General features: G+C 33.9%; 1 protein-coding gene across 1 annotated transcript; it reads right to left on the bottom strand.

Annotated features, from left to right (window-relative positions):
- Positions 1-23,277: 23,277 nt before the first annotated feature.
- On the bottom strand, positions 23,278-25,915 carry LOC149536611 (laccase-4-like). The gene is made up of 6 exons (XM_089807790.1): positions 25,667-25,915; positions 25,413-25,564; positions 25,074-25,318; positions 24,847-24,975; positions 23,784-24,743; positions 23,278-23,672 (listed from the first exon to the last, which is right to left on the bottom strand). The coding sequence occupies exons 1-6, from the start codon at positions 25,787-25,789 to the stop codon at positions 23,539-23,541; spliced, it is 1,743 nt and encodes a 580-aa protein (XP_089663916.1). The 5' UTR covers positions 25,790-25,915; the 3' UTR covers positions 23,278-23,538.
- Positions 25,916-27,303: the final 1,388 nt, after the last annotated feature.

The following is a 27,303-nucleotide window of genomic DNA, read 5'->3' as shown; positions in this document are numbered from 1 at the left end:
GGTTGTACATAAGATTATGGAGGTGGATACAAAGGCTATGGAGGTGCATACAAAGGTTTTTGAGGTGGATACGAAGATTGTGGCCTCCATGCCTAATGCCATGCTTGTATACTAGGCTGAAAATTTTGGGGTCATTATTGATGAAGTTGAGGTTATTTCAAATCTCCATAATATGGACCTTCATTAGAGAATTGCTGAGATGGTCCAAAAAAATGTTCACTAGAGACCCATCTAGGAAAAAAATGGTGTCGTGGAGCCACATAATAAACCATTTCTTCATTATACTCCATAGGAATCATCCCTTCAAGAAGAGGTCATAGTGTTGAAGTCTTGCTAGCTTCCTTGAGTGATGCTATATGAGTCTGATTATAAGGGCAATCTTCCAGTCCATGCTTCTTATGACAAGTTGGGCAATATACTGTCAAGGCCTTTTCAACTTCCTCATGTTTCTTGTGAGAATACAAAGTATCAATTTGTTTGCCCATCTGATTTAATAAGTCAGTTTTAAGATCTTCCAGTAAATTACCAATTTCTCACTTGGAGATACCTGATGCATTACCTATAGTGGAGAAATTACTTGAGTTTCCATGAATAGATTGATAAGATCAAAAACAATTCCTACATATATCAAAAATTTCTTCAAAGGATAATTTAGAGATATCATCTTTACCAATTATATTTAAACTGTACAAGGTTTCATCTCAAATTCCTTGTAAAAAAAGCATTTTGATGGTAACCATGGTGAGATTAGGATGTCTTGAATGTTGTAAGTTAAAGTCAAAATGTTGTAAGAAATCCTCAACTAACTCATCTTCTCTTTGAGTCATGCAAAAGATTTCATCCCATACTTCCTTGGTCTTATAGTACTCTTGATATTTTGCTAGAAAAGCACATTTCATTTGGTCCCATGTTCTAATGTCCCCTAAGACTCATAAGCCATCATAATGTAGCATCCTTCAAGGTAGTTAAAAATAACTTTAGTTTTTGTGCATCACTTTCATAATCATAGCTATTATAAAGGACATCAAATTCAAATAGGAACATACCAGGATCCTTAGAGGTTGACCCTCTAAATATAGGAAGTGTTGAGTGAAGGATATTTTTCATAGGGGCATTACCTTTAGGAGGATGCATAGTAAACCCAAAGGTTGTATTGTATTGAACAATTGCATTACCATTGTTTTCAACATTGTTTCCTCTTGTTTTCTTATTTTGGTATTATCAGCCATGACTTCTTCCAAAACTTTGGTTGCTCAAGGTGTATAGTATGTCTTAAATGGTTCTTCTGGAGAATTTGGAGGCTCACCATATCTATATTCATATGAGTTTGGAAATTGTTGAGAAATTTTAGAAGGTATAGTATAAGAGGTGGATTAAGAAGTTGGCTAGATTCTAATTTTGTTCTTTGGTTTGGTTTTGGTGGTCGATGGATTTTTCTCTTTTTGTGGTTTTTTGAATTTTTGAACTACCTACTAATTCTTTCTTAACAAACCTACCTTGACTATCTCTAAGCCTATTCATGCACATAAATGATTTACTACAGTGTAGATCCTAGGTAAAGGGCTAAACAATGTCAACTCTTGATTAGTCACTCCCATAGACACATTGTTCCTATCTTAATTTCCTACAACTTCATGCCTTTAATATCTTTCCCTGGCAACATTGCCAAAAATGTTAGGTAAAACTATGTTTCAAATTGACTTAGGATTTGTTCTTGCTTTGGATGTTTAGTTTACTGCTATTGAATGTCAATCTAAGATCGTAGACTATTGAAAGATATTGGGGTAATTTACTGAAGGGATGACGATAATGATTTAAATGGCGATGAGATGCAACTCAAATAAAATATCTAAATTGGAACTACATAAACCAAATATGTATGACTAAATACTATAAGTGAAACCACACATCAAATGAAAGCATAATATGTATGTAATGAAGATTTTATTCTAAGAAAACATTATCAATATTATTCATGATTAAATCATTAATAAAGTAGTCACACATCTATCTATACTTTGTTTATTAATCACCACACCTAAATTCCTCAAGAGATATAACCAAATACTAAAATAGGAATCAAGACTTTAGTAATGTAGTTTGAAGAATGAAAAGTGATAGGAAATGGTTTGTAGTAGGAACTCTATAAAAGAGTGATTGGCGATAGGAGGTTAGAATTATTGTGGCAGAAGCTTGGCAGTTATGTGAGCTAGGGAAATAATTTTTGATAGGAAGTTATTTGGTCTATAATGTGGCTAATGGATTTATGATAGATTATGGGATTGTGGCAATAAAAAATGGTGTAACGATGAATGATGGTGTAATAATGATTGAATGACTATAGTACATTTGGATTAGATTAAGGAAAGGATAAAAAATGAAGTCCCATGTTTTAATCCTAATGACAAAGTAATAATTCAATTTCTTACACACAACAATATTCACACCAATTACTAATCACACATTCATATCCCTTCCTTTGGTTCGCATGGAGAGAAGTGAATTGACACACACTTCTACAAAAATTTCACTTCACTATTACAATGAGCTTGGAAGAATAATTTCAACAAAGCACTTTCATATATCACACACCTATTGTCTTTGTGATTTTGGCACTTTCTTATATAGGTTCAAAATATCTAACTAACTAATAACTAAGCTATAATGGCCAATGACCTTTATCCTAAACATAGATAAATCTAGATTATAGTTTTGGCCATTGGCCACAAATATTTGATTACAAAAAAAACTTGGTCAAACTAACATAAGCCCTTAAATCGATTTGTTCAAACTAATTTTCCAAAATATTTTTTGTGATTCTTATTTGGCATTGTTGTAAAAAATGTAGTCTTCACTCAATTCTTTAGTAAAATGGTATAAGTTCCCTTTTTGAGATGTACAACATTTCTAATTAACAAGAAGGAAGATCTTAAAAGATCTTAGGATAAAGAAAGAAGGGATTCAAATGAAGCCACAAAAATAACTATATTTATTATAGATTAAAATACTATGAATTTATATTTGAAAATTTACATCTATTTTATCATAAGAGAAGAATGCCCTCTCTCTTTCGACAATATTTTAAAACTATTTTCTTATATTTTATTTATAAACTAATTTTTATAATTTTACTTTTCTCTAACACCCCATGCTATAGATTTAATGATTTTTTGTCTAATAAATAGGAAATGATAATAGATAATAGAAATGAATATTGTATAGGCATAAGGAGAAATGCTTACAAAATTAGTCTAAATTTTAGTAGATTATTCTATGTTTGTTTTATAATGGACTAACGTTGTGTTATATTTTATATCTTGAAGGGGTTATCTCCTATACATACTATTTAATGTTCATAATATAAATTTTGTAAATTTAAGTTTTCTTATTTGTAATTGGTAATAATTTAACATCATTGTTTCAAAAAAAACTATTACAACATACTATAAATTATGGTTTCTAAATTGGTGTGTTTGTCCATCTTTTGATTAATTCTTGTAAATTCAAAAACAAGGTCTAGTATGAATAATCAACCAATATGCAATGACATGATGTATGAATAAATCACAAGTACATCAAACAATATGAGTTTTAAATATGGATTGAATTGGAGGAGCATGACAATACTAAAATATGTTTTTTGAATTAAATTTTGAAGTTGTAGAAAATTAATTGATTAATTTTGAGTATTAACTATAATAATGGAAGAGATTTTTTGAACAATTTCAATGTTCTAAGATTTGTCTTATTGTAAATGTTTGATTTGTTTTTTTAGAAGGTATGCCCTTTCCTCCTCTAAACATGTCCTTCTAGAGAAGTAATTCAAAAAATCTTTCTCTCTTTATCTCAATTTCAGGCAACCCTAAAATTTCTACTTCAATACAGAACCATTTCTAAGGAAATCTTTTGTAGCAAGGTAGGGAAAAAATTAATTTAAAGCTAGTTCATTTTGGTTATATTAAAAATTTTATCCTACTAATATAGGATGTATTTCTTATCATTTTTCTTAGAGTAATTAGACAAATATTCTTCTTTATTATATATTCAAGAATATAGGCATTGGTATTATGTATCTTTTCCATTCACCTTGTTGAAATTTCTTAAAATTGAAATTAATGAAATTCAAAAAGCATGCATGTGTTTTATGGTGAGTTTAAAAGTTTAGGTTAAGTGATATAAAAAAAGAAAATTTATTTGAGTGGGGGAATAAAATATCAAATGAATCAATGCACATAAATCTATCTATTTTATAATGAAATGATATAAATTCCCTTTGTCAAATCTACATATATTTTATTGAACACAAGGGAATATTTTAAGAGTTATTAGGATAGGGAAAGAAGAGATTCCAACGAAGCCATGAACATAATTATACTCTTGCAAAATTAGACTAAATCTTGATAGAACATTTTTTATGTATTTTGTAATGGAATTATTTTTTGTTATATTTTGTATCCAAAAGGGGGTTGTCCCATGTTTAGAATATTTAATATTCTTAATATAAATTTTGTGACTTTTAGCTGACCTATTCTAAATGTATTTATAATTAATAATAACTTAATATCATTATTTTTATGCATTTACTATAACACACTATAAAATATCTCAAGATTTATTATAATTTCATTTTATGCAATGACAACTTGAAATTGATATATTGTTCTTAATATTAAAAGAGGTGAAAATTTGGGTGACTAGCCCAGAGAATAAAGACTTAGTGACAGAGTCACTATCAGTAGACAAACAACTCAAAGATACATAGTCAATAGTTTATACACCCATAGTAAAAATAAAAAAACATAGTAGTAAATCACCAACTTACTATCAAAATAGGTCATGTAGATAGCAAAAGGGAAAACCACCCACTCAAAACTTTAAAAAAAATTAAAAATAGTACTAGGGGGGTTCATAATAACAACAATTATAACCATAATGTGATTGTTCGAAATCTAGCTAAGCAAGGCTTCAGAGTGTAAGGCATAGTAAAATAATTAAAGACATTGACAGATGAAAAATCCTTAATTATTATTGTCCTCCTAGTTGGGCTTAAATAGTAGCAGATCCATCTATTGCTTAGCCAAGAACAATGAATATTTATGAGTATATATTTTTTTATTGATCATTTACATCTGTATGCATAAGTAAGCATATTTTCAAGAAATAGATTAATTAAAATGTTGTATATATTTAAGGTGTTATAACTTCACAAGTGTCTGGTATTGTGTACTTATCGCTGTAATTTATTGATAGGTACTTTGACCTTGGGTATTAATTTAGTGGATCATTTCATATGTATGTTGCGAAAATTAACACTATTGTAGTCACTAATTATTAATCTCCTATCATAAATGATTATTCAACTCCTGGAAACAAATTCATAGTTAATATCAAAAAATAACAAAACTACAACTTCATTAATAAAATACAGAAAGAAATTTAGAACACAAAGAACACAATTTTTTTGGACAAATCATCACTAGAAAAACCCCTAAGGGAAAACCAATACTATAGATGGAAAATATTTTAACTTCAACAAATCAATAGATTCAAAATTCCTTGCCTCTCACTAGCAGAATTCAAACAACCTTCTAATTTCTCCTGCTCATATTCTCCATTGCTATCCTAATGTTATCAATGTGCCCTTGCTAACACTACAAGACTGTTTGCTAACACTACAAATGCTTCTATAACTCTTGTTGTTCTATTCTCCAAATGCCTCCCTTGACCCCTTTTTATACTACTTAACCAAGAGGTTTGTAGTTTCTTGTTGATAAAGACAACTCAACCAAGAAGTTTCTAGTTGCTTCTTGATTAAAACAACCTAACCAATAGGTTACTAGTGGCTTCTAGAAGGAGTCAATTAATTAACAAATAATTATTTTTCATAACTCTAACAATTATTTTCCAGTTAATCACATATGGACAAACAATTGTCCAAGCTACCTAAAACTAACACTCCCTCTTAGTGAGGAAGCTATTCTGCATGACACCCAACTTATCTCTGAAGAAGATGAATTTAGCCTTCCCTAGTGTCTTTGTTAGAATGTCTACTACCTACTCCTCCATGGGTATGTATTGTAGCAGAACAAACCCCTATTGTACACAATCTCTCATGAAGTGATATCTAATGTCTATATGTTTAGACCTATCACGAAACACTTGATTCTCAGACAACTTGATACAACTTTGATTGTTGCAGTGTATTACAGTAGTCTTAACCTTCTAACCAAACAAGCCCACTAACAACTTCCAAATCCATATAGCTTCACATGTCACCATGCTAGCTACTATGTATTCTACTTCTACTAAACTCAGAGCCACAAAATTTTTCTTCCTATTGAACCAAGATACAACTCCTGACCCCAAACTGAAACAACACCCTGAAGTGCTCCTTTTATCCATTGTACTTCCTACCCAATCTACACTAGTATAGTCCATCAGCCTGATAGGTTTACCTTAAATATATTTGATCAATTTACACATGTGGGTCTCTTTGTTGTGTGTTATAAAGCCTTCTAGTTGCTTTATGTATACCTCCTCCTTTAACTCACCATTAAGGAATGCTATCTTGATATCCATTTGATGGATATGCCATCCCATCTATCCTACAAATGAGATCACAACTTGTATAGAAGTATACTTGGTTATTGGAGAAAATGTCTCCTCATAGTCTATTCCCTTCTTTTGAGAGAACCCCTTGGCCATGAACCTTGCCTTGTATTTCTCGATGCTACCATCTGCACTGTGCTTTATCATATAGATCGAGTGTGATCCAACTATTTCCCTATCTATTGGTCTAGGAACTACCTCCCACATATCATTCTATATTATTGAGAAATACTACTCAACCATAGCATCTTGCCATACTTGATAGCTAGAAGGTTCACTACCTACCAACTAACTAACGAATGCCACATAGTCATTGAATTTGGTTGGTTATCTTCATTGTCTAGTACTCTTCTTAGGAGCACCCACAAACTCCTAAGTATCTCTTTGTGTCTCTTGAACCTCGTGGTTCCTAATGCCAACTATAGAGGATGAAATATCAACCTCTAATTCTTCTAGATACATTTCCCATTGCACCTATTGTTCCATGCTCTATGAAACTTCACCACCTAAGCCTACACTTGTACTGGTAGCTGTACTTGTGCTCTACTACCCTTGACTAGGCCTTGGAGCTTCTGCTGGCTACTCACTCTAATCATCTGCTAGAAAATCTCTAGACTCTCTAAATGCCTTGTTCTCCATGAACTTAACATCACATTGGACAAAAAGTCTTCTAGTCTCGAGGATAAAAATCCTATATGCCTTTAAGGTTTCATTGTACCCAAAAAAGTACCTGTTGAGTTCTCGTTTTGTATAATGCTTAATGGCGGGAATCCTTTCAAACTCCTCTCTTGAAAAGTCAATTTTGGGGTTCAACTCCAAGGTTTTGGATGATCTTGCAACTACTAGAATTTTCTTAGTTGAAGATAAATGTGAATGTTCATGAGGAGGCCTTTGCTGGTTCTGATAACTTTGGATAAGATACAAAATTTGTTTTCTACTTCAAAAGGAAAAAATACATAAAAAGAACTATGTTTTTTGTATTTTTTTATTTTATCATGAATGAAATCTAACTAAGCAAGTAATATGAATTCCTAATTTAACAAGAAGTTAGTAAAGAAAATAACAAAGGTAGGGTGACAAGAGGTTTCAGAAAATAACATGAAAGTAAAATCCTAATAGAAAAAAATATAGACACAGCACATCTGCGAGTTAAGCCTTTGAAGAAATATATGGGTAAACAATGAAAAAAGGAGCAACACTTCCTTAATTTCACTGATGCAATCATCGATGGGAATTTAGCAATCATAAGATTTCACTTTTCATCAAATTGCAAGGCCATAGAAAGTGCACTCATGCGAGATAAAAATTTATGTATGAACAAAATGGGTGATCTCTTCTCAAACTAGATATGTCAGCATAATTTGTAAAACTGTAGAAAAAAATAGAACTAAAAGCTTGCACAACCAAAAATAATGCCACAACCTCTTGGCTCAATCACATTCCATGAACATACCTTCACAAAACATAACACACTTAGGAAAGAATCACTACACTCCAAATGTGAGCACCAAAAGCATATATTATTGCAAAATAATGGTGGCCTAATTACATATTACAATCCCTTATTTATAAGAAATCATCCCCTTGATTTGTGTTGAGAGTTGGTGATATCTTTATGCAATCATATGCTTCTAAATTAATAAAACAAACTAATTATGTACAAAGTGACTCTCTAACTAGTGCTTAGTAGGACTTCATCCATATTTTATATCATTAATTGGATGCATGAGCCTTTACATGTCATAAAAAAGAAATCCTAAGAGAATAAGAAAAAGAGAGCCTTCAGTTGATGTAGAAGTGTCTAAAAGGGCCAAAAATAGAAGCTCCATCTTTATTAGGTGTCTGTACGAATTAAAACTATTGTCAAAATGCATTTCTGATGCATGGAGAGCTCTAATTTTGGAACTAGCAGTTAACTATTAGTGCACCTCTAAATTCTTCAAAATTTTCCTAGAAACCATTGGAAAAAGTGCACCAACGCACCAGCACACCTCAAAAACCAAAAAATAAATGGAAAATTTTAGCAAGTGTCAAAATTGAAATTTTGGCAATTAGGTTTTGTTCCCCTTTATCCCTAAACTATGTTCGGATATTTGCTATTAAATTTCTCTATTATCTCAGTGACCTATGCTACATCCAATAAATCTAAGGAATTATATTAATCCTTTACTTTCTGCCAGTAGTTATCTACTTCTATATAGGTTTCTGCAAAATTCTCGAGTTCTATTTCAAACTCTAACAAAGCTACCTCTGCTCTAAAAGGCTATCAAATATCTTCGTCATTAGAAACCTCATTAAAAGTCTTTTGAAATCTCTTAACTACTACCACTATAGGTATTAATTTCTTCAATGCATAATCCTCAAAAATGTCTAGACATGCATCACTATAATGTCTCCCGACTTCCAAAATTCACTCTTGGGCTTGGTCCTTGAGCTTGTGGATCTTTGCATGTAATGATTCCATTACTTTATTACTATCTATTATCTTCTTAATTGAATAATCTATCTTATCTAATTCCTCTACCACATATACATCCATGAGAATTCAATACATTTGGCCTTTGATTGCTTGTAATGCTTGTAGATCCTTTCCCCAAGTTTGCACCTCATCCATTAAGCCAAAATCTTGATTCAAAATTGCCACTAACTTATTTGCATTATCTTGCATAACATGCAATAGATTCAAATACCCTTAGATAATTAGTACACCTTTCTCCTCAAAACTTTCCCGCCATTGCTGACATGCACTAAAAAATGGGTCTATATGCACCACTCCCTTATCTCTCCTTTCAACAACAGCTTTCAATGTTTCCTAAGGGTTAGTGGGATCCAAAGGGCCAACAACTTCACTCAAATATCCTTCTAGGAATTCATGCTAATGTTGAAGTGTTATCAAATCTGCCCCATTCTACTCTAAGCTCTTGAAAACTTCCTTCATCCCTGTAGTAACCATCAGCTTCATAGTTTCCAAGGTTAGCTTCCCAAGAAAAACATCTTGGATCTAATAATCCCCTGGAGTCAATTCTTCAATATTTGATTCTAGAGGATGGACAACCACATCAGCAAAAAGGTCCTGATTTGAATCACTCATAATGAAGACTAATGGTCATGCATCCTTAGGAGGTGAATTAGGTTTCACTCAGTACTTCTATTAGTTCTATTCTATCCTCCTCTTTAGTAGTGAACTATTGTTTCTTATTTTCGATCACTTCATTTTTCAGCCACCTTGGAACATGTTGCACTTGAGACTTTTCTTTAGAGGATGAAGGAGTTTGTTTAGTTATACCCTTTCCCTTATCTCTCCTCTCTAGGGTCTTCTCCCTTTGTGAAGGCTCTTCATCCACAGTCACTATATCTGTGGACCCCACAGTTCTCATCTCTATGTTCTGGGAAGTTTGTTGAGGTGGTTCACCTATTTGTCCCTGTTCCAACACTTCATCAGTGGATACTTGCTGTGGCTCTTCTTCAAGTTCTACCTGGACCTATTCAATTTCTATATTAGGAGATAGAGGGGTGGTTGATCCATTGTCAACACAAAATGTGCCCTTCAACTAGGATTCAAAAACTATCTCAGGTCCTTGTGATTCGGGGGGCATCTGAGTCCAATTCTCTTGTTGAGGTTGATTGGTCAGTGTGTCTTTGATGTTATCCCCAACCAATTTTGTACCCACAGGCATAAATTCAAAATTTGACATCTTAAAGACATTAGTGCCCTCCACATACTATTCATCTATCCATTACTACATCTCATCGTCCAATGTGGTAGTTTGCAAAGGTTCATCTAGGATAGATGGTGGCATAACTATAGAGCTTCTTCTTCATTCTTTCTCTATAGCCCTGACTAGTTGAGTCCTTTGACTCAAGGGTAGATCCTTTTCCTCATCCTCATCAACCTCTTCTTTAGCTTCTTCCAGAATGGGTTCAAGGATGGATGAAAAAGGGATCACCTTCTTGATCACCTTTTGTCTCCTCTTCATTGGAGTCTTAATCCTTCTTCTTTTTGGCACTAAGAGGGAAGCATATTCTACTTGTCGAGGTGGGGAAACCTCTTGAATCTTAGTTTTGGCCTCTATTTGTCTTGGTGCAACTAGTGTAACTTAAGGATCACCCTAGGCTTGTGTGGCTTCCTCATTCTCTATTCCTAGTATGTTTTCCTCTCCTTGCTGTGAAGGCACCAAAATTTCTCCTTCTTTTGGTTCGGCTTGTCGGGGAGAATTTCTCTTCCTTTTTCCCTTGCCTTTACCCTTTTGAGCTCTATAATAACCAACTAGCCTATCAAGTTAGTGCACCATTTCTGGCCTTACTAGTGATTGGGCTCTAAATGTAGCGATGGTGACATTTGTTCCTCTACCTTTGGCTAGATGGGCTTGTGTATGAAAGGTTATTATTTCACGAATTGGATCAAGTTTGAATTGTTTCTTGATCCAATCTTGTGTCATTTTGATGATGTGCCTTGCCCTATGGTTGATTTCAGAATTCTCTTCTCTTTCAACCTCAACATTCATAATGGGTCATTCACCAACCTTATCCCTATCGAACAAAGGATCAAATAACTCTTTTGAGTCTTGCTGCAATATCTTCAATAGAATCTTTATTTTCGAGGCATTTTTTGCCAGACACAAAGTCATCCTACAATAATCCCCTATTTGAATATCATAGTCATTTGCCGCATTCATCCAATGATCTTCGATGGCTTATTCATGTTTAAATTTTTTACATGCCAAATATTGTACTCTCCCAATATTATCAAAACATGGTCACAAAGAATTGTACTCTTCCAAGGGATATTGATCCCATTCACACTAAAAAGAAGAGATATCTTGGTATCGATCCACCTGGAATGGTCCTATCATCATAGGTAACCTCCAACATGTTTTATGTTGCTTTCTAACTCTATCATATGCATACAAGAGTTGCCAAGAGATCTCTAGGAGAACAAGTCAATCACTGGGATACCATGGAAGTCTCTTAGGGTTAATGATTGTACCTGCCACTCTTAAATATGTGAATGTCCTAAACTAAATATAATAAGCCTTGACCAATAATATTTGTGCCATTTCATCATCTGATAGTCTCTTCCCATAATCTCCTTCTATGAATTGGATTATAGCGAATATGAATGCATCATTTACAATTCTATATTCCTTGCTTTTCTCTGAAATCATTTTCTTCACTAGCTTAGGGTAGATGATATATGGCCATGCATTAGCATCCTACATGCTGCTCTTCTTGTATAGCCCTAGACAATCTATCACTCTTGCGACCAACAAGTACACTAGGTATCATGTCATGTATAATTTCCTTTGGTTCTTTGTCACCACATATTGTTCACACAAATTTTGACTGGGAGTGGAAGCCCAATCTAGTGGCATCTTTGATTTCTTTATTATTTCAATAAAATGCACCATAAAGATATTCAGGTGTCGAGTTGCTAATAAACCCATAACTCTACTCAACAGTATGATTAAGTATCTAATATCTTCTTTCATATATCCTCTGGTCATGTCCACTTCACTAGTTTTCTTTCCCAAAGGATTCTTTTTAGTAAGGTATGAAGATTGGATAATCTCATAAGCCTCTTCAATGTGTTCTTGATACCTTCTTTCTACTTGCTCTTAGGTTAACCTAATGAACTGATCTACCATCAAGAGATGGACCACTTTCTCAATGTTCTTAGCTCAAAGATCTAGAACAATCTCTCCCATTATGCTTTTGACAGCCCTCTCTTCAGGAAAAAAATGTTTCACAAGTGTCATAAAAAGTTCTGAAGATGGCACTAACACCGGGTGTAGAGCTACATTGATAGTCCTGATCGGATGAGTGTGGAAATCATTTGGGACCTCTTAGTTGGTTTGTTGCATATCTTCAAGAATTCTCTTAGATCTATATGCCCTAAATTAGTATCTTAGATTTTTGAATTATCATCTTGAAACCATGATTTTGTCAAAACTCCTTGGAGCTTGAATACTACTAGTTTTAGTGCCATTTTCTCACTAAGGAAGGATGAAGAGGACTCCATTATATCTACACAAAAGGACACTTGTTAGTTTGTAATTAAGAATGAAAATTTGATTAAAATAACACCTAGTCCTATCTCGAACAAAATTTTTGAAAGTTAGATGCTTCAAAAACACAAAAATAACCTCATTTTCCCTTAGAAAGCCAAATGGTTCACCTAGAGCATGTGATAGGTGTTCTTGGTGCACCCATTTTCAAAAAAAAAATTCAATTATAAGGTGCACATTAGTGCACCTCATGGGGTGCACTAATATGCACTTCATAATTAATTTTTTGTTCTATGTTTAAAGGGTATGGAGTAGCACACCTAGTGAGGTGCACTACTATGCACCCTAATTCCATTTATGCTTAAGTTTTTTCTATTTAAAAAATTAGTGTTCTTTTTTGGGTGCACACTAGCACACTAAGTTAGGTGCGCTAGTGTGCACCTAGTTTTTTGAATATGTTTTTAAAGTTTTTGATGGGTTTGGAGGGTGTGAAGTAGCGCACCTTACAAGGTGCACTACTATCCACCCTCTTAAGGGTTGTGTGTTTTTGTAGGGGACAGATATGGAAGGAGTACCACACCTTTTTTACTGTAGAGCTGTGATGATGCAGGGGGTTGCAAAGATGGAAGCAGGAGAAAACTAAATGAGAGCCAAGGTGTTGGGAATTAGGGAAGTGTGGGGTTATATAGACCCTCATCTATTTGAATTCGTGTAGGTGCTTAGGTGCACATCTGTGAGAATGAGATGCCTTTATACTTTAGAAGGTTTTGGCACACTAGGCGCACCTATTGAGGTGTGCTGGTGCACCTTTTATTTAAAAAAAAGGCTCCCTTCATCCAAATTTTTGTCTTTCCATTAACTATGTTGTTCAATCAAGATCAAGACATAGATTAGGAGACTATGTAAGACCTCAAAAGGACTCAGATCCTAGACTAGGGATCTAAAAAACTCAAAAAAGACGTAGGGGGTCCCCATTTTGTTAAGTAAATAGGGCATGCATTGTGGAACCACAATAGCACCTCCTCTCTGTAGTCTGATCTAACTTGGTACATGTATCACTTGGAATGTGAAAATATGCCAAACTCCCAAATATTCAAAAATGGCTAACATCAGGCTTCTTACCTATGAAAGCTTCCTCTTGTATCATCCTCCCTAGCAACTTGTGTGGGACCCTATTATGAATGTAGACTATTGCACTACATGCTTTTGCCTACCATAAGTAGCAAGGTATATCTTGGTCATGTAGCATGGCTCTTGCCACCTCTGATATAGAACGATTCTTCCTCTCAACAACTCCATTCTATTGTGGATTGTAAGGAACAATCCACTATCTCTTGATTCCTTCTTTGGTATAAAACTCATAGAAGTTATTTCCTTTGTACTTGCCTCCATTGTCTAACCAAAGAACCTTTGTCTTCTTTCCCATCGAGTTCTTCACTAGAGCCTTGAACTCTTGGAACCAACTAAAAGCCTCATCCTTGGTCTTCAAGAAGTATATCTAGGTCTTCCTAGAGAAATCATCAATACAAGTAACATAGTACTCATATCCTCTAATAGACTTTATTGACATCAGTCCACATACAGCTAAATGTACTAGATCAAGAACACCTTCAAATCTAGTGTCGCTACTTGGAAAAGATGCTTTTACAAACTTCCCCAGCATGCATCCCTTACATACATCATCATGCCTTGTGCTCACCTCTAGAACACCTATCACCACCTCGTGAAGCATTTTGAGTGCTCCATTATGAATATGGCCCATCCTTCTATGCCACAACCCTCCAAGACCTCTAGGATTACAACTTCTCATGAGTGCCTTAGGAGTGTCAAGCTGCAACCTATAAAGTTCACCACTCCTAACTCCAATAATAATGGATGATTTCCAATCCTTTTGCTTAATCAACACGTGTCCCTCTAAAGAGTACATTATACACCCTATCTTGAAGAACAAATATAGAAATCAAATTCATACCTAATCTTGGCACATGCAATACATCATGAACTAGAACTATCTTTCCATTCTCCTTCTGAAACTAAATAGTCCCTTTTCTAACTGGGTTGAGTTTGGACAAGATTCCCATAGAAATTTAGATATTGGTGTTCTCCTCCTTATAACTAGAGAAGTACTCTCTAACTCCTATCATATGAAATGATTCTTGATTATCTATATACCAAAGAGTGTGTGAGGTTGAGTTCACCATACAAGCTATAAGTGCAAACTCATCTTCCATTCTACTAGAGAGTTCATCTACACTTGCTAAAGCTGCCACCTGCTTCTTTGCCTTCCTCCTTTTTTGGAAATCACTAAAATAGTGACCATGGACATGACATCCAAAGCACTTGACCTTAGAAAGGTCCTTCTTCTTCTTCTTCTTCTCACTTTGTGAGTTCGATCCTTTGCTAGATCCCTTCTTTTCTTTCCCTTTCCCTGCTAGGGAAATGTTCTCCTATTCCACCTCACTTTTCTAACTCTTGTTGGTATTCCATCAGTCCATAGTCGATCCGAACTTGGTAAGGTATCTTGTCTACTCACAACTTGAACAAAGAGACTCTATTGTTTATAAAACCCATTTAGGGCTATTCTCACTAGCTCATCATCATTGGGACTATATCCAATAGCTACTAACTCATCCTTGAAAATTCTAAGCCTAGTGAGGTAACTTGTAACATCTTCTCCCTAGTTCATATGGATATTTTTTAGCATCTCTCTGAGAATAATCTTCCTTCTGGTGGTAGCATTCTAGTAAAGATTCAAAATTTCATCCCACATCTTCTTCATTATATCTAGCTCTATGATATGTGAAACAATATGGTCCTTGACAACATCAAGCATAATCCTCCTCACCTTGGTATCATCCTTCTTAAATGTTGCAAGTTGTGTCGCATCCATTGGTACAACTACAACACTGGTAGCATAATCCTTGATACCATTCTCTTCCAAAAATAAAGAAATTTTGGCCTTCTAAACACCAAAATTTGAGGCACCATCCAACCTATCTTGATCGCTCAAACCAACTGAAGCCATCTCAAGTGATTAAAGCCGTGATAATAAATTTGAAGAGATTACAATTTCTTTCGTAGGGAAAAACTCTTCTACCCTCAACACTTCTTTGATACCATATGAAAAATAACACTATTGCAATCACTAATTATTCATCTCCTATCATAAATGATTATTAAAATGCTAGAAACAAATTCATAGCTAATATTGAAAAATAACACAACTGCAACTTCACCAATAAAATATGGAAAGAAATTCAGAACACAAAGAAGACAATATTTTTGGACAAATCGTCCTTGGGAAGACCCCTAAGGAAAAACTAGTTCTATAGATGGAAAATATATTAACTTAAATGAATCAAGAGATTCAAAATTCCTTGCCTCTCACTAGTATAATTCAAACAACCTCCTAATTTCTCCTGATGATATTCTCCATTGATATTCCAATGATGTCATTGCGGCCTTGCTAACCCTACAAGACTATTTGCTAACACTGCAAACTCATTTGCTAATACTACAAATACTTTTACAACTCTTTTTGTTCTCTATTTTGCTCTGTTCTTGAAATGCCTCCCTTGACCCCTTTTTATACTACTAAACCAAGAGGTTTCTAGTTGCTTCTTGATAAAGACAACTTAACCAAGAAGTTTGAAGTTGTTTCCTAACCAAGAAGTTTCCAAATGCTTTTTGATTAAAAAAACCTAACCAATAGGTTACTAGTGGCTTCTAGAAGGAGTCAATTAATTAACAAATAATTATTTTCTAGTAATCCTAACAATTATTTCACAATTAATCACATATGGACGAACAACTGTCCAAGCTACCTAAAACTAACATGTGTTTGGTTGATTTATTTTTATATTTGATAATTATCTCTATCTTTTTCTCATTCAAGGTATCAACCTTCCAATATGTTATCTAATGTGGCATATATTGTCAGTACTTGATTTGATGATCATTAATTGTAATAATTGCTTTATAGGTTTTGAAGGACTAACTATTAGTCAATTACATATTCATGTTTGGTACTTTTATATAGACATATGGTCACCTTGGTTATTTGTTTAGTAGTCATTTTAGTTTAGTGCAATTATGCTTTCCTGATGGAGTATAATGTATTGCTTACTAGGCATCATTGCAATCATGGGGATCACCTTCAAATAATTTTAAATATAATTTGGATAATAGCATTTGTCTACTAATGTTTCTAGCTCCACAATGATTTCAAGGCACTAAGAGGATTTTGATCTTATTAATTCCTTCAAGGACTCCTAGCTCTTTGTTGGTGTTATATATATATTTTTTCTTTTACTTAACTGATATAATATTTTGGAGAACATTTTGTCCCAATTTCTTTCATTTGAGTTTGCATCCTCTTATGCTGTTCTTAGTCATAGTAGTTTCTTAGTTGATCCAACCCTGTTCAACTTCCATCTTATTTTAAAATTTATATTGTATACAAATATCTTTGTAGCATTTGTAGCTTTCTCAAGGATTAAGGAATGGGTTCTACTATATTTTTGCTGAATTTTACTGATGGATTTCTTAAGCACGACTCTTAGAATATCTTCTATTGTAACCTTTTCACCTATTTATAATCAATATAGTTTACTTTATGACTTTTCACACTTTAATTATTTATCTAAACAAATAATCATAAATAAAATTTTATATAATTTTTCTAACATGATTAAATTATGATAAACTATTATGACTATTTCTCAAAGAAATATATTTTAAAAATATAAATTAACAGCGACATTTAGACTTTAAAAAAAATAATAATAATAAAGATAAAATGCTCACTTTCATTAGAAAAATAAGAATGTAAGGCCCACACTTGTATCCTATTATAATTCTTAAGGAGTGAATGTGAGTAGGAGTTAAATTAGGTCATGATTGACATTTTCATTACTACTAATGATTTATGATATCCTATTTGAGGCTGATGCAGATCTTGATTATTATAAGGTTGATACCCTATCTGATAACATTAGGTTGATAAGATAGGACCACATGAAAATGAGACTCAACATGTTCAAGTTGAGAACCTAGTCACAAGATTCAAGGTATGATTTACTAGACAATTAGGGGAGATGAATTAACATTCACTCTTGTAAGAAATAACAATGAATATAGATCAAATGATAACAAAACATAATGGTTGCACTTGTAGATTGGTTTTAAAATATGATGACATAATTTGGAAACATTCAATGGCATGTGAAATTAACCCTAGGGGCGCACACAGCTCATAACGAGATAAAAAGGACATTGTTAGAAATATTACTTTGGTTAGTTGATTTGAAAGGATGCTAGTCAACAAGTCTACACAATAGTGATTTTCACTTATGACATGTATACTAAGATCCATTTTTCATATTTTTATGATATGACTTCGATGTTTCTTTGTTATGATAGATAAGGATTGTGATAGTATTTAGAATGGTAATTTTGTTATGATTAGAAAGATTAATGTTATACATATCTTGATATTTCAATTTTTTGAATATCCTATGGAAATGATTAGATGGAAGTTAACTGAACATGTTAATGCAATTAGGGGACATTGGATTATTCTACTCTTATCTACGTGTATTTCTATGTTATTTCATTGGGCTACTAACATTAAGTTAAGTGTGCAGGAAAGTTGAACCATGTAGATTATTCGGGGAAACAAGGTTCAAACCTATGTGAACATGGTAAAGCCAAGCTGAATCTTTGGAAGATTCAAAACCTCATTGTAATGTGTTTATTTCATAATGTGATTGTGCATGGGTGTTATAAGTTCAAAGATCTTGATTAATTAGCAAAATGTTATCATGATGTGTAAAGTATTTAATGTGTGTGTGTGTGTGTGTGTGTGTGTGTGTGTGTGTGTGTGTGTGTGTGTCATTTGAAACTTGTTTTCTCTATTTGTAAACGACATGTCATATAGGATTCTTTGGGCATGAAGTCACTTAACCTAAAACTAATCCCATTATGAAATTAAGTTAACCCCACCCTAGAGAGTGTTAGGATGAGTCACCTTCATGATGGAATTCGAAATTTAATTGATAGGAACTTTAGAAAACCTAAAAGTGGTTCTCAAGTGTTATTTTGGTGAAAATAAATCATCCACATGGTAGTAGTATAGGTTGAGGGTCTAAATATAACCATAAGTTGGCCTAGGGGATGTAGGAGACCCTCTAAACTAGTCATTTTCAAGCCAATTCGAAAATCAGAGTGTCACATGACTTCTTTCCTCATCCCACCACTTGGTTAAGTTCCTATTGGTAGAAAGGTATAAGGGTGTAAGAGGGGTAGGTGGGGATGGAAGTGGAGTTCTTTTTAGAGAGCTTGTGCCAAACTTAGTGTTTGTTCACCCACTCTCTAATTGTAGAGGCATATAGGGTTTTGGAAGAGGAAGCTTAGAAACCAAGGAAGGAAAGATCTTCATCACCATTTCATAACCATAGCTTGAAAGGAGGTTAGTGCTTAATGTCATGTTTTATTTCATTTCATGAAAGTTAAAGATTGAAGTTGTAATAGTGTTTCTTGTAGGATCTATGTGTTTGCAGATGGTGCCTGTTGTAAATGTTTGTGTATGTGAGTGAGCATGTTGGATCTATTTGCATTTGGCTTTTTTTTCTTGGATTGTGGTTGTGGATTGAAAGTTGTTTAGGGTGTGGAGGCTTCACTCACCCTTGGGAGGGAAGAGAAGCCTTAGGGTGAAGGGGTTAGTTGGGCTCAACATTGAAGTTGAGAAATCCTCCTCTTGGAGACGGGATAGTTTTCATTGAGTATGGGCTCTATTGAAGCCATATGCCTTTCTATTGTTCTATGGGAGGTATAAGTGAGGATATGTGAAGAGTAGTAAGTGTTGATAGCCTTGTTGAGGTATGTGATTATTGATAGCCTTGTTGAGGCATCTGATTATTGATAGTTTTATTGTGGCATGTCTCTTGGAAGCCTTATTGGAATATTGCAATTGCAAGATTTGTTGTTTCACAAGGATATGGCATTCCCCTCCTTGAAGAGCCCACATTACCCAATGTTTATGATTCTATCTATGAATCATTGTGCAAGCCTTGGTTGGGGATTTGTAAATGTGTTGTTAAACTATTGTATTCATGTTGGTTCTTGTTATTGTGATGTTGTTGAATGTATCCTAGTTGAACCTTATTTCCCTTAGCATGGGGGTGGCCTCCTTGAGGCATAGGTTGGGAGGTGAGCTTCCATGGTTCTTATTTTCTTTGAAACTGTAGGTTATTTTATGCTCTTGGATACTTGGAAGTCATGAAGATTTCATTGCATAAGGGAGTAAATACTATTGCAAATGAGTTGATGATGGAGATACAAACTCCATTTTGCTATGTGTTTCTATTTGTGTTGTGTAAGAGTATTGTGTTGTTCATATTCAACTGATAATATAGGGATTATGAACATAGTATCCTTATTTTGAATAAGAAGAAGAAATGTAGTATTCATGCAGGAAAAAGAAAAAGAAACTTAGGGAAGACCATAGTTGTTTACATTCACAATTGTGGAATGTATGGATTAATGCATGTAAAACAAACTTACATCATAGGATAGTTCATTGATCTTTTGCTAAACATGTAAGGAATTTTATAATGTTAGTATCATGATCAATTTCATCATGAGGCAATAAAAGAGATTTGGTTTATAAAGAAAATATAAATCCATCATAGATTAAATATCCATGAAGCATTAGATTAGCATTTAAGAGCTTTCAAATTTCATTGTTCATAGAAAGACTAATTTATTTAGCTACATATTTGTTCATATCTTTATTATTTCTTTGTAACTAAGAGATGGTCTAAGGGATTTCTAATGGATCCATTTAACTAAGAGTTACATTAGCTAATGGGAAAAAACATCAATTTTACATGAAACTAATAGCCAAAGTCTCTTAGTTTAGTAGTGGAGGAAAAGGAAATCATTCCAATCTCATTCATAAATCACCAGGAGAAAATAAGCCTGTGTGTGAATATTTGGATCTCTGGATTTTGTATGGGGAGTCAAATATCTCTCTCCCTAATATAGACCAATATTTTATTTAGAAGAGAATATACCTGGAATCTCCTTTCTAGGATGTAATTAAATAATTCACCTCAGAAATATAATATTATACTTAATCAATGCAAGTACTTACCTAGATATTTAAGACAAGGAAAACTCACATCAACTTTGAAATAAAATAAAATATCTCACCTATAGGGCTACGCATGAATGTCAAGTGCCCCTCTAAATCAAAACCAATAAATTGTTTTTAAAGAAATAGGATGATAGAAATTAAATCACTAAACTAAGAAGCATTCTAATAAACTAACACACAAAACATAACCAAAGGTTCTAAAAGAAAACACATTAATTTTCCTAGGTATCTGACTCTTCCATCACCTTCTTGGTGCATGATTTAAAGGAGGTAAGTAAAATTTTGGGCTAACAAAAGTTAGCAAGTACACCCCCTTTGTTGGTGCCTATTGTTAGGGAGGAAGTTAAGCTTTGCATTACTTTTTTCTAATTAAGACCACCACCTAGGAACTCACCCAGTCACTTCACAAGTTAAAAGAAATATTAAATAATGATAACTTGCAATGCCTTAGAGTTCGTACCAATGGGAGGATTCTTGTTTTTTAAATGCTCTGATCCTTCCATATGTTAGGGATACTTCCCTAGTAAAGCCACCACCCCATTCAAACTTGGCACCTAGATAGATGAATATGGGAATGCACCATTTTGGTGGGACCACCTTGCACATCTGAACATGCCTAGGTGCTAGTAGCAACATATTTTGGGTTTTAAATATGGTAAGATGTTGGGGTTCTAATTTAGATTTAACGTAAGAAGATTTAATGCCATGTGTTGGGAGTAGGAACTTTAAGATAACAATTGGGGTTAGGAGGTGGCAGTTTAAATATGTTAATTTTGGAAATGTAATGAGTGTATTAGTGAAATTAGGCTAGAAATGTTTAGTAAACAAGATCATTAGCAAAATATTATAGTTTAGTAGCTAGCTATAATTAATAGTTTTGGATAAAGAAATAGACTAATAGGGGTTAGGTAGGATAAGGGTTTCTTTAAATAAAATAAAACAAAGGGCTTAGGAATATGGAATTTGTGTTAGAATGTAGGTAAAATTTTGTTGTTAGTATAGGATGATATTAAAAATAAAGATGAATTATATTATTATCAATAACCATGTTATATATAAATACTTTAAATCATTTAATGGTGTAGAGATGATACTAGTAAACTTCTCTAGACCAAATTAAATAGCTGAAACACTAAGTTAGCCAAAACTATTTTACAATGGAACTATAAGAATATGAATTATTTTAAAATGATAAAAAAATTAGATGGTGTCTTAGTATTAGCAAGTATTTAAATAATAATAATAATGATGATGATGATGATGCATGTAATAGTTATAGTTAGTGAATCAATTAATATAATTATCCATGATATAATATAACATTTTGGTTGATTATGACTTGATTAGTATTATGATTTCATGATTATGAATGAATAGATTATGGTTATATATGGTGAATATATAAATATAAAATGGCCATTATATTATACCTTCACTATTATTTTATGCTAATTGCATTAGGCATTCAAGAAATGGAGTCGGTCTAGACACATGCCTATACTTATATACCATTATTGGAAAAGCAAGATATTGGCTTATTATTAGATTTAAATCATGTGTTAAGGGCATTGGGGAGATATCATTAAAGTAAACCTATTTCATTTTATTGGTTCCTTTATTTGTTTGGTAATTGATGGCAAGCTTAGCAAAAATAAATTGAAGATTAAGACTATTTTAATTCAAATGGTAGTTAGGAAGTGCAATAGTATAGATAAAAGTAGCTGATAAATGCACAAGATTAGTAGAGCATTAAGATTATTATTATTGAGCTTATAGACCTAAATGAACAATTTATATATCTTAATTTGGAAATTAATTATGAATAGTTGGTAAATAAGATAAGTATAGGAAAATAAAAGTAGTAATAATGAATAAATAAATAATTAAAAGTATAGCATATATAATAATTAGCTGGGTAACAATTACTCCAATAAATAATCTAAATATCACCCTCTGTACATACATGAATAGAATGAAAGGGTACTAGCCATAAGGAATGCACTAAGTGGTATGCCGAGCTTTAGTAATGAGTATTTGGATTAAGTATAGGATTGTTATTAGGATTAACTTTAAACTTGTTATGATTAAATGTTTCCAACTTGTTTAAAAATTAAATAATTAACAAAGATAGTGTTGGGGTATGTAAGTATTGTGAAAAGAACTAAAAGTCGATCAATTGTTCTAATATGGAACAAGAAAAAAGTCTTTTAAACGTACTTTAACCATATCCATTTACCTTAGTCGAATCAAACTTTTCTAAGCATAAACTATAAACCCTAGAACTATATTAAACCATTCATGTAACTTCAAGACTCAAACTCAACACTACCTAACTCTCCACAACATATTAAATATTAGTATGTATTCAACATATATCTATTATTTCCCTTTAAAAAAAAATATGAGTTGTGTTTGCCCTGTTAAATATAGGGCATGACAAAGAATAAGGCAATACACGAATGCTATATAAGGATTTATATAACTCTTAATGAGGCTGGAAAAGTATTATCTTCAAAAATCGAAAGGTTTGTTCTTATAGTGCACCCAACAATTCACATTCTTCCTTCTGGCATACTTGAGAGCAGAGACATATATATAGTCCCTTACAATTATTCGTCATTATGCTGAAAAGGAACAAAATTGAAAACAATGAAATTTCGACAACTAAGCAAACATTGCATCGCTAATTTGAACACATAGGTTAGCAGATCAACGGGAGGGAAGATCTTTGCACTGATGATTTAGCAGAGAAATTAGGTCAACTGATCAACATTGTGGAAGATCTTTGGGCGGAGGAAGAAGAGTTTGAGATCTGCCCCCATTTCCATTTAAAACGATCCATGCCATCTTCAATCCCCAACTGGTATGCAGTTCGAGATGACAATGCATAAACCATACTCCTGTGCAATTGCGCTCATTCAGTTGGATTGGATATAATTTTATGAAACAAGCACAATATTTAAATGACTAAATAAACAATTGAAATAAACTATATGCAATGGAAATGATACCTGGATTATCAGCTAGGAATCTAAGAGCCACCCAACCTCCACTTGGAACTCCCACTGTGTTTCTCTCGGGAGGATCCACCAAGTTAAAGTTAGCGGGGTCAGTGCTTGCACTGTAGTTTCCCGTACCCTGACCCACGATGAAGAAGTTGAAGCCGTGCAGATGCAGAGGATGGCTCTCGAAGGTCACAATGCTGGTGTCCTGCAGAACTAGCTGTACACTCGTGTTAAAGGAAAGCACTTCGACTCTGGTGTCATTGAGGGTCTGCGTGTTGTTAGGGGGCGTGCCCGTGTAGTTGAAAGGAAATGGTGGATTGTCAGGGAAAGTGTTATTGTAAACTCCAGTGGACTGGTTAAAGTAGTATGCCTGTAGAAGAGCAGTGGTGGGAAGAATGAAGGATATATTGTTAATGGAGGCTGCAAACTTGGTACCATTCGGGCCTTGACATGTTTGTCCTTGGGGGCACGGGTTTAGCCCCAACCCCACTGTGAATAGGAACTGTTTATCCACCTTCTGAGGAACGGCTGCTGCTGGAAATTTTGGGCTGCCTAAGCTTCTCATCTTTTGGCTGAAATTGGCGGCAAAAGAGGTGTCATTCGGGGCTGGAAGCGTAGGCTTCATCATGGGAAGAGAGGATGAGGACGAATTAACACTGGAAACATACTCTACAACTCCAGCACTGCTTGAGTTATCAAAAGCAGCCGTTCCCGTAGCAAAAGGACCCGCAAACATGAGGAATGTAGCATTGGGTGGCTGAGACATGGCTGTCAAGAGGACGTTGGTAGTCTGACCAGGAGTGATCAGGACAACGTTTGATTGAAAAGGCTTGACATACACAGCATCCGCCTCTACTACTGTCAACGTATGATTGGCAATTGCAAAAAACAAATCATTATTGAGAGCAGCATTAACTAAGCGAAGTAGGTATGTTTTCCCAGGGGTCACTTTGAGCCTGAATGTATCTGCATTAAAGAGGAGACCTTAGTTACGTTTACATTTAAACATCAAATGAACAATGGCAACCAGTCTTTTCATGTTTCATCCATTTAAACAACTCGTACTCACCGTTGGCAGAGCAGTTGTACATAAGTCCAGGGAGTCCATTGATGGTATATGCATCCGACACATTAGCTTGCGCGCCACTTTGCAATGCCTGATTGATAACAGTCTCAGTGTCTGCATTCCACCACTCCCCTGCAGTTTGCAACATAACGACACTATTTTCATTTTGAATTAATTAGGACTACAATGTACGACGTCAACACATTATGAAGGAGTACTGAAGGGCATACCAAAAACAATAGGCACTTCCTGGTGTGGGCGAGGAAATGGGTAAGAAACATTCTTTTTGGGATAGATGATAATGGGCCCATGTAAGCTCGCTCGCAACCATGAGATGTGCGCATGCCACCACAGTGTTCCTCTTTGCCTTTTGACAATGAATTTGTACACGTAACTTTGCCCGGTCTGAATTGGGCACTGAGTCACATAAGCAGGACCATCCGCCCATCCAGATCTAAGCTGCCGAATTCCATGCCTGAGTAATGTAAATGAATTCGTTAGGACCATCAGTATAGAATATTATTATTTTTATGAAGTAAATAACTGAGCAGCGGGAGCAGAAGAGATACCAATGTATGCTAACATTGTTTTTAATATTGTTCATTACATTCACAACTACCCGATCTCCTTCTCGTGCAACTATTGGGGGGCCCGGATATTGGCCATTGACGGTCAAGAGAGCTTTCGTAGTGCAGAGACGAGTCACATTCTTCATTTGGATCTGCAGATATGTAGAGAAAAGTTTAAATCATAACTATCCGACCTGGAATGAAACTAACAAAAATACTTCGATGCTTTCCCGAACGATAAAACGATAACCCACGTTGAATTTGTAGCGCCGTGTAATAACGATATGTTTCGCTGATACAAATTGAAGGGTGATCCACAATGCCAAAAGTGGCAACACTAGGAGGCGGCCATAACAAGTCTTCATTCCAAGAATCATGACTAAGTATTCGCCAAATTGTTTCTGACCGGAGATGTGAAAATATGTTTGTTTTTGTTTGTATATATAGCTACAAGGATTGAAATCAGCTGTGAGGTCCTTTCGCTTTTGTTGGGTAGGCAATGTTGATATAAATCCCTGACAATTAGCAACTTCATTTATTTATCTATTTCATTTTCTTGACCTTTCGCAATTAACACAAGTGCTTTTTCGCAGTATTTGTTTGGTATGGAGATGTGGTGGTGCTTTCTTACTGGAGTGACAACCAAGTAAAACATGTGCCCGTTGAACACATTATCCTTTCAACTGTCATTTAAGTACATTTACAACAAACCTATGTTGGTATACCAACCACTGCTATATTTTTGTTATCAGAACTTTTCTAAGTTAGTGTTCACATCAATACAATCCAGAGTGGTCAAAATAGAGTCTGGAAGACTTAGTCCAAGCGTCTGACTCCCAGTCCTAATTTTTAATTACTATACAGCTTACGATATTGTAACTTCTGTTATCATATAGCTTACGACTTTGAATTTAAAGACTGACTCGATCGTGGTGTAACGAATACACGAACTGTATTGTCCTATTTCTGTTGCCTCTTTCTCATGTACACAATATTCTTCAGTTTATAATTTATTATTGTTCTTCTCTTACAAATCTTTCTTCAGTTTATAATTTATTACTGTTCTATTCTTACCCATCAAATCTTGTTGAAGGCTTAAATATTACATATTAGACTTGAGTTTTAAGCTAAAATTTTTATAGTCATAATTGATTTAATCTTTGTTTGTAAAATCTAGTTACTACCTAAACTGAAAGTATTATAGTTACACTTGATTTAATCTTGCTTAGCTTGTAAGTTCTAGTTTTCTAAAAGTATTTCACTGTATTTTCTATGTATTCATCTTTTCAATTATATTTTGATCCTAATTCATTAGTGGGAAAAGTTAATAAAAAATTTAAGTTCTCTTTTTTTCTTGACCATGACTATAGAAGTTCCAATTTTGTTGATCCTTATACTATATTTTCCTTACTGTTTGTTGCAAATAAAATTATAGTTTTGCAATTATTTAAGTAGGTCAAGTCTAATTATTTTAATCCCTTTTTAGGGATTAATTTTTAATTCTATAACTATAGAGAAGTTTTCAATCTCTAAATAAGTAAACTACTGAAATTTTGAAGGCCTAAACAAATACTTTCTATCACCCTAGAATCAGTTCAAAATATTGAAACCCTAGATAGAAATTTCCTAATATCATCAAAATGATTTTGTAATACTCTTTATAATTAACCAAAATCCTAAATAAATTTTTAATATTATTTCAACGAAAAAGGCCTATTCATTATTATGGAGTTCCTAATCCTTCCTAATATACATGGTAAACTAGAAATTGGTTTCCAAGTCCAGCATTAGTGTGTACACAAATAGAATGGAAGATAAACAAATTGCAAAGATCGAATTAGTAACGTATCTAACTATGAAGAGGCAAAAAAGAGAACTAAATTATGGGTGT

The sequence above is a fragment of the Cupressus sempervirens genome, chromosome 10, assembly GCF_028749045.1.
Source record: "Cupressus sempervirens isolate cs-2001-9-10 chromosome 10, ASM2874904v1, whole genome shotgun sequence".
Taxonomy (NCBI): Eukaryota; Viridiplantae; Streptophyta; class Pinopsida; order Cupressales; family Cupressaceae; genus Cupressus; species Cupressus sempervirens.
The sequence above is the reverse complement of the archived record's forward strand: the minus strand, read 5'-3'. Positions and strand labels throughout refer to the sequence as shown.

Bases quoted from the DNA above. Each gene is read 5' to 3' on its own strand.
- LOC149536611 (XM_089807790.1), bottom strand. From the start codon at position 25,789: ATGATTCTTGGAATGAAGACTTGTTATGGCCGCCTCCTAGTGTTGCCA. The intron at 25,565-25,666 runs GTGGGTTATCGT...ACATATCTGCAG, and splicing joins CACGGCGCTACAAATTCAAC to ATCCAAATGAAGAATGTGAC. The intron at 24,976-25,073 runs GTATGCCCTTCA...TGCAAACTGCAG, and splicing joins GGAAGTGCCTATTGTTTTTG to GGGAGTGGTGGAATGCAGAC.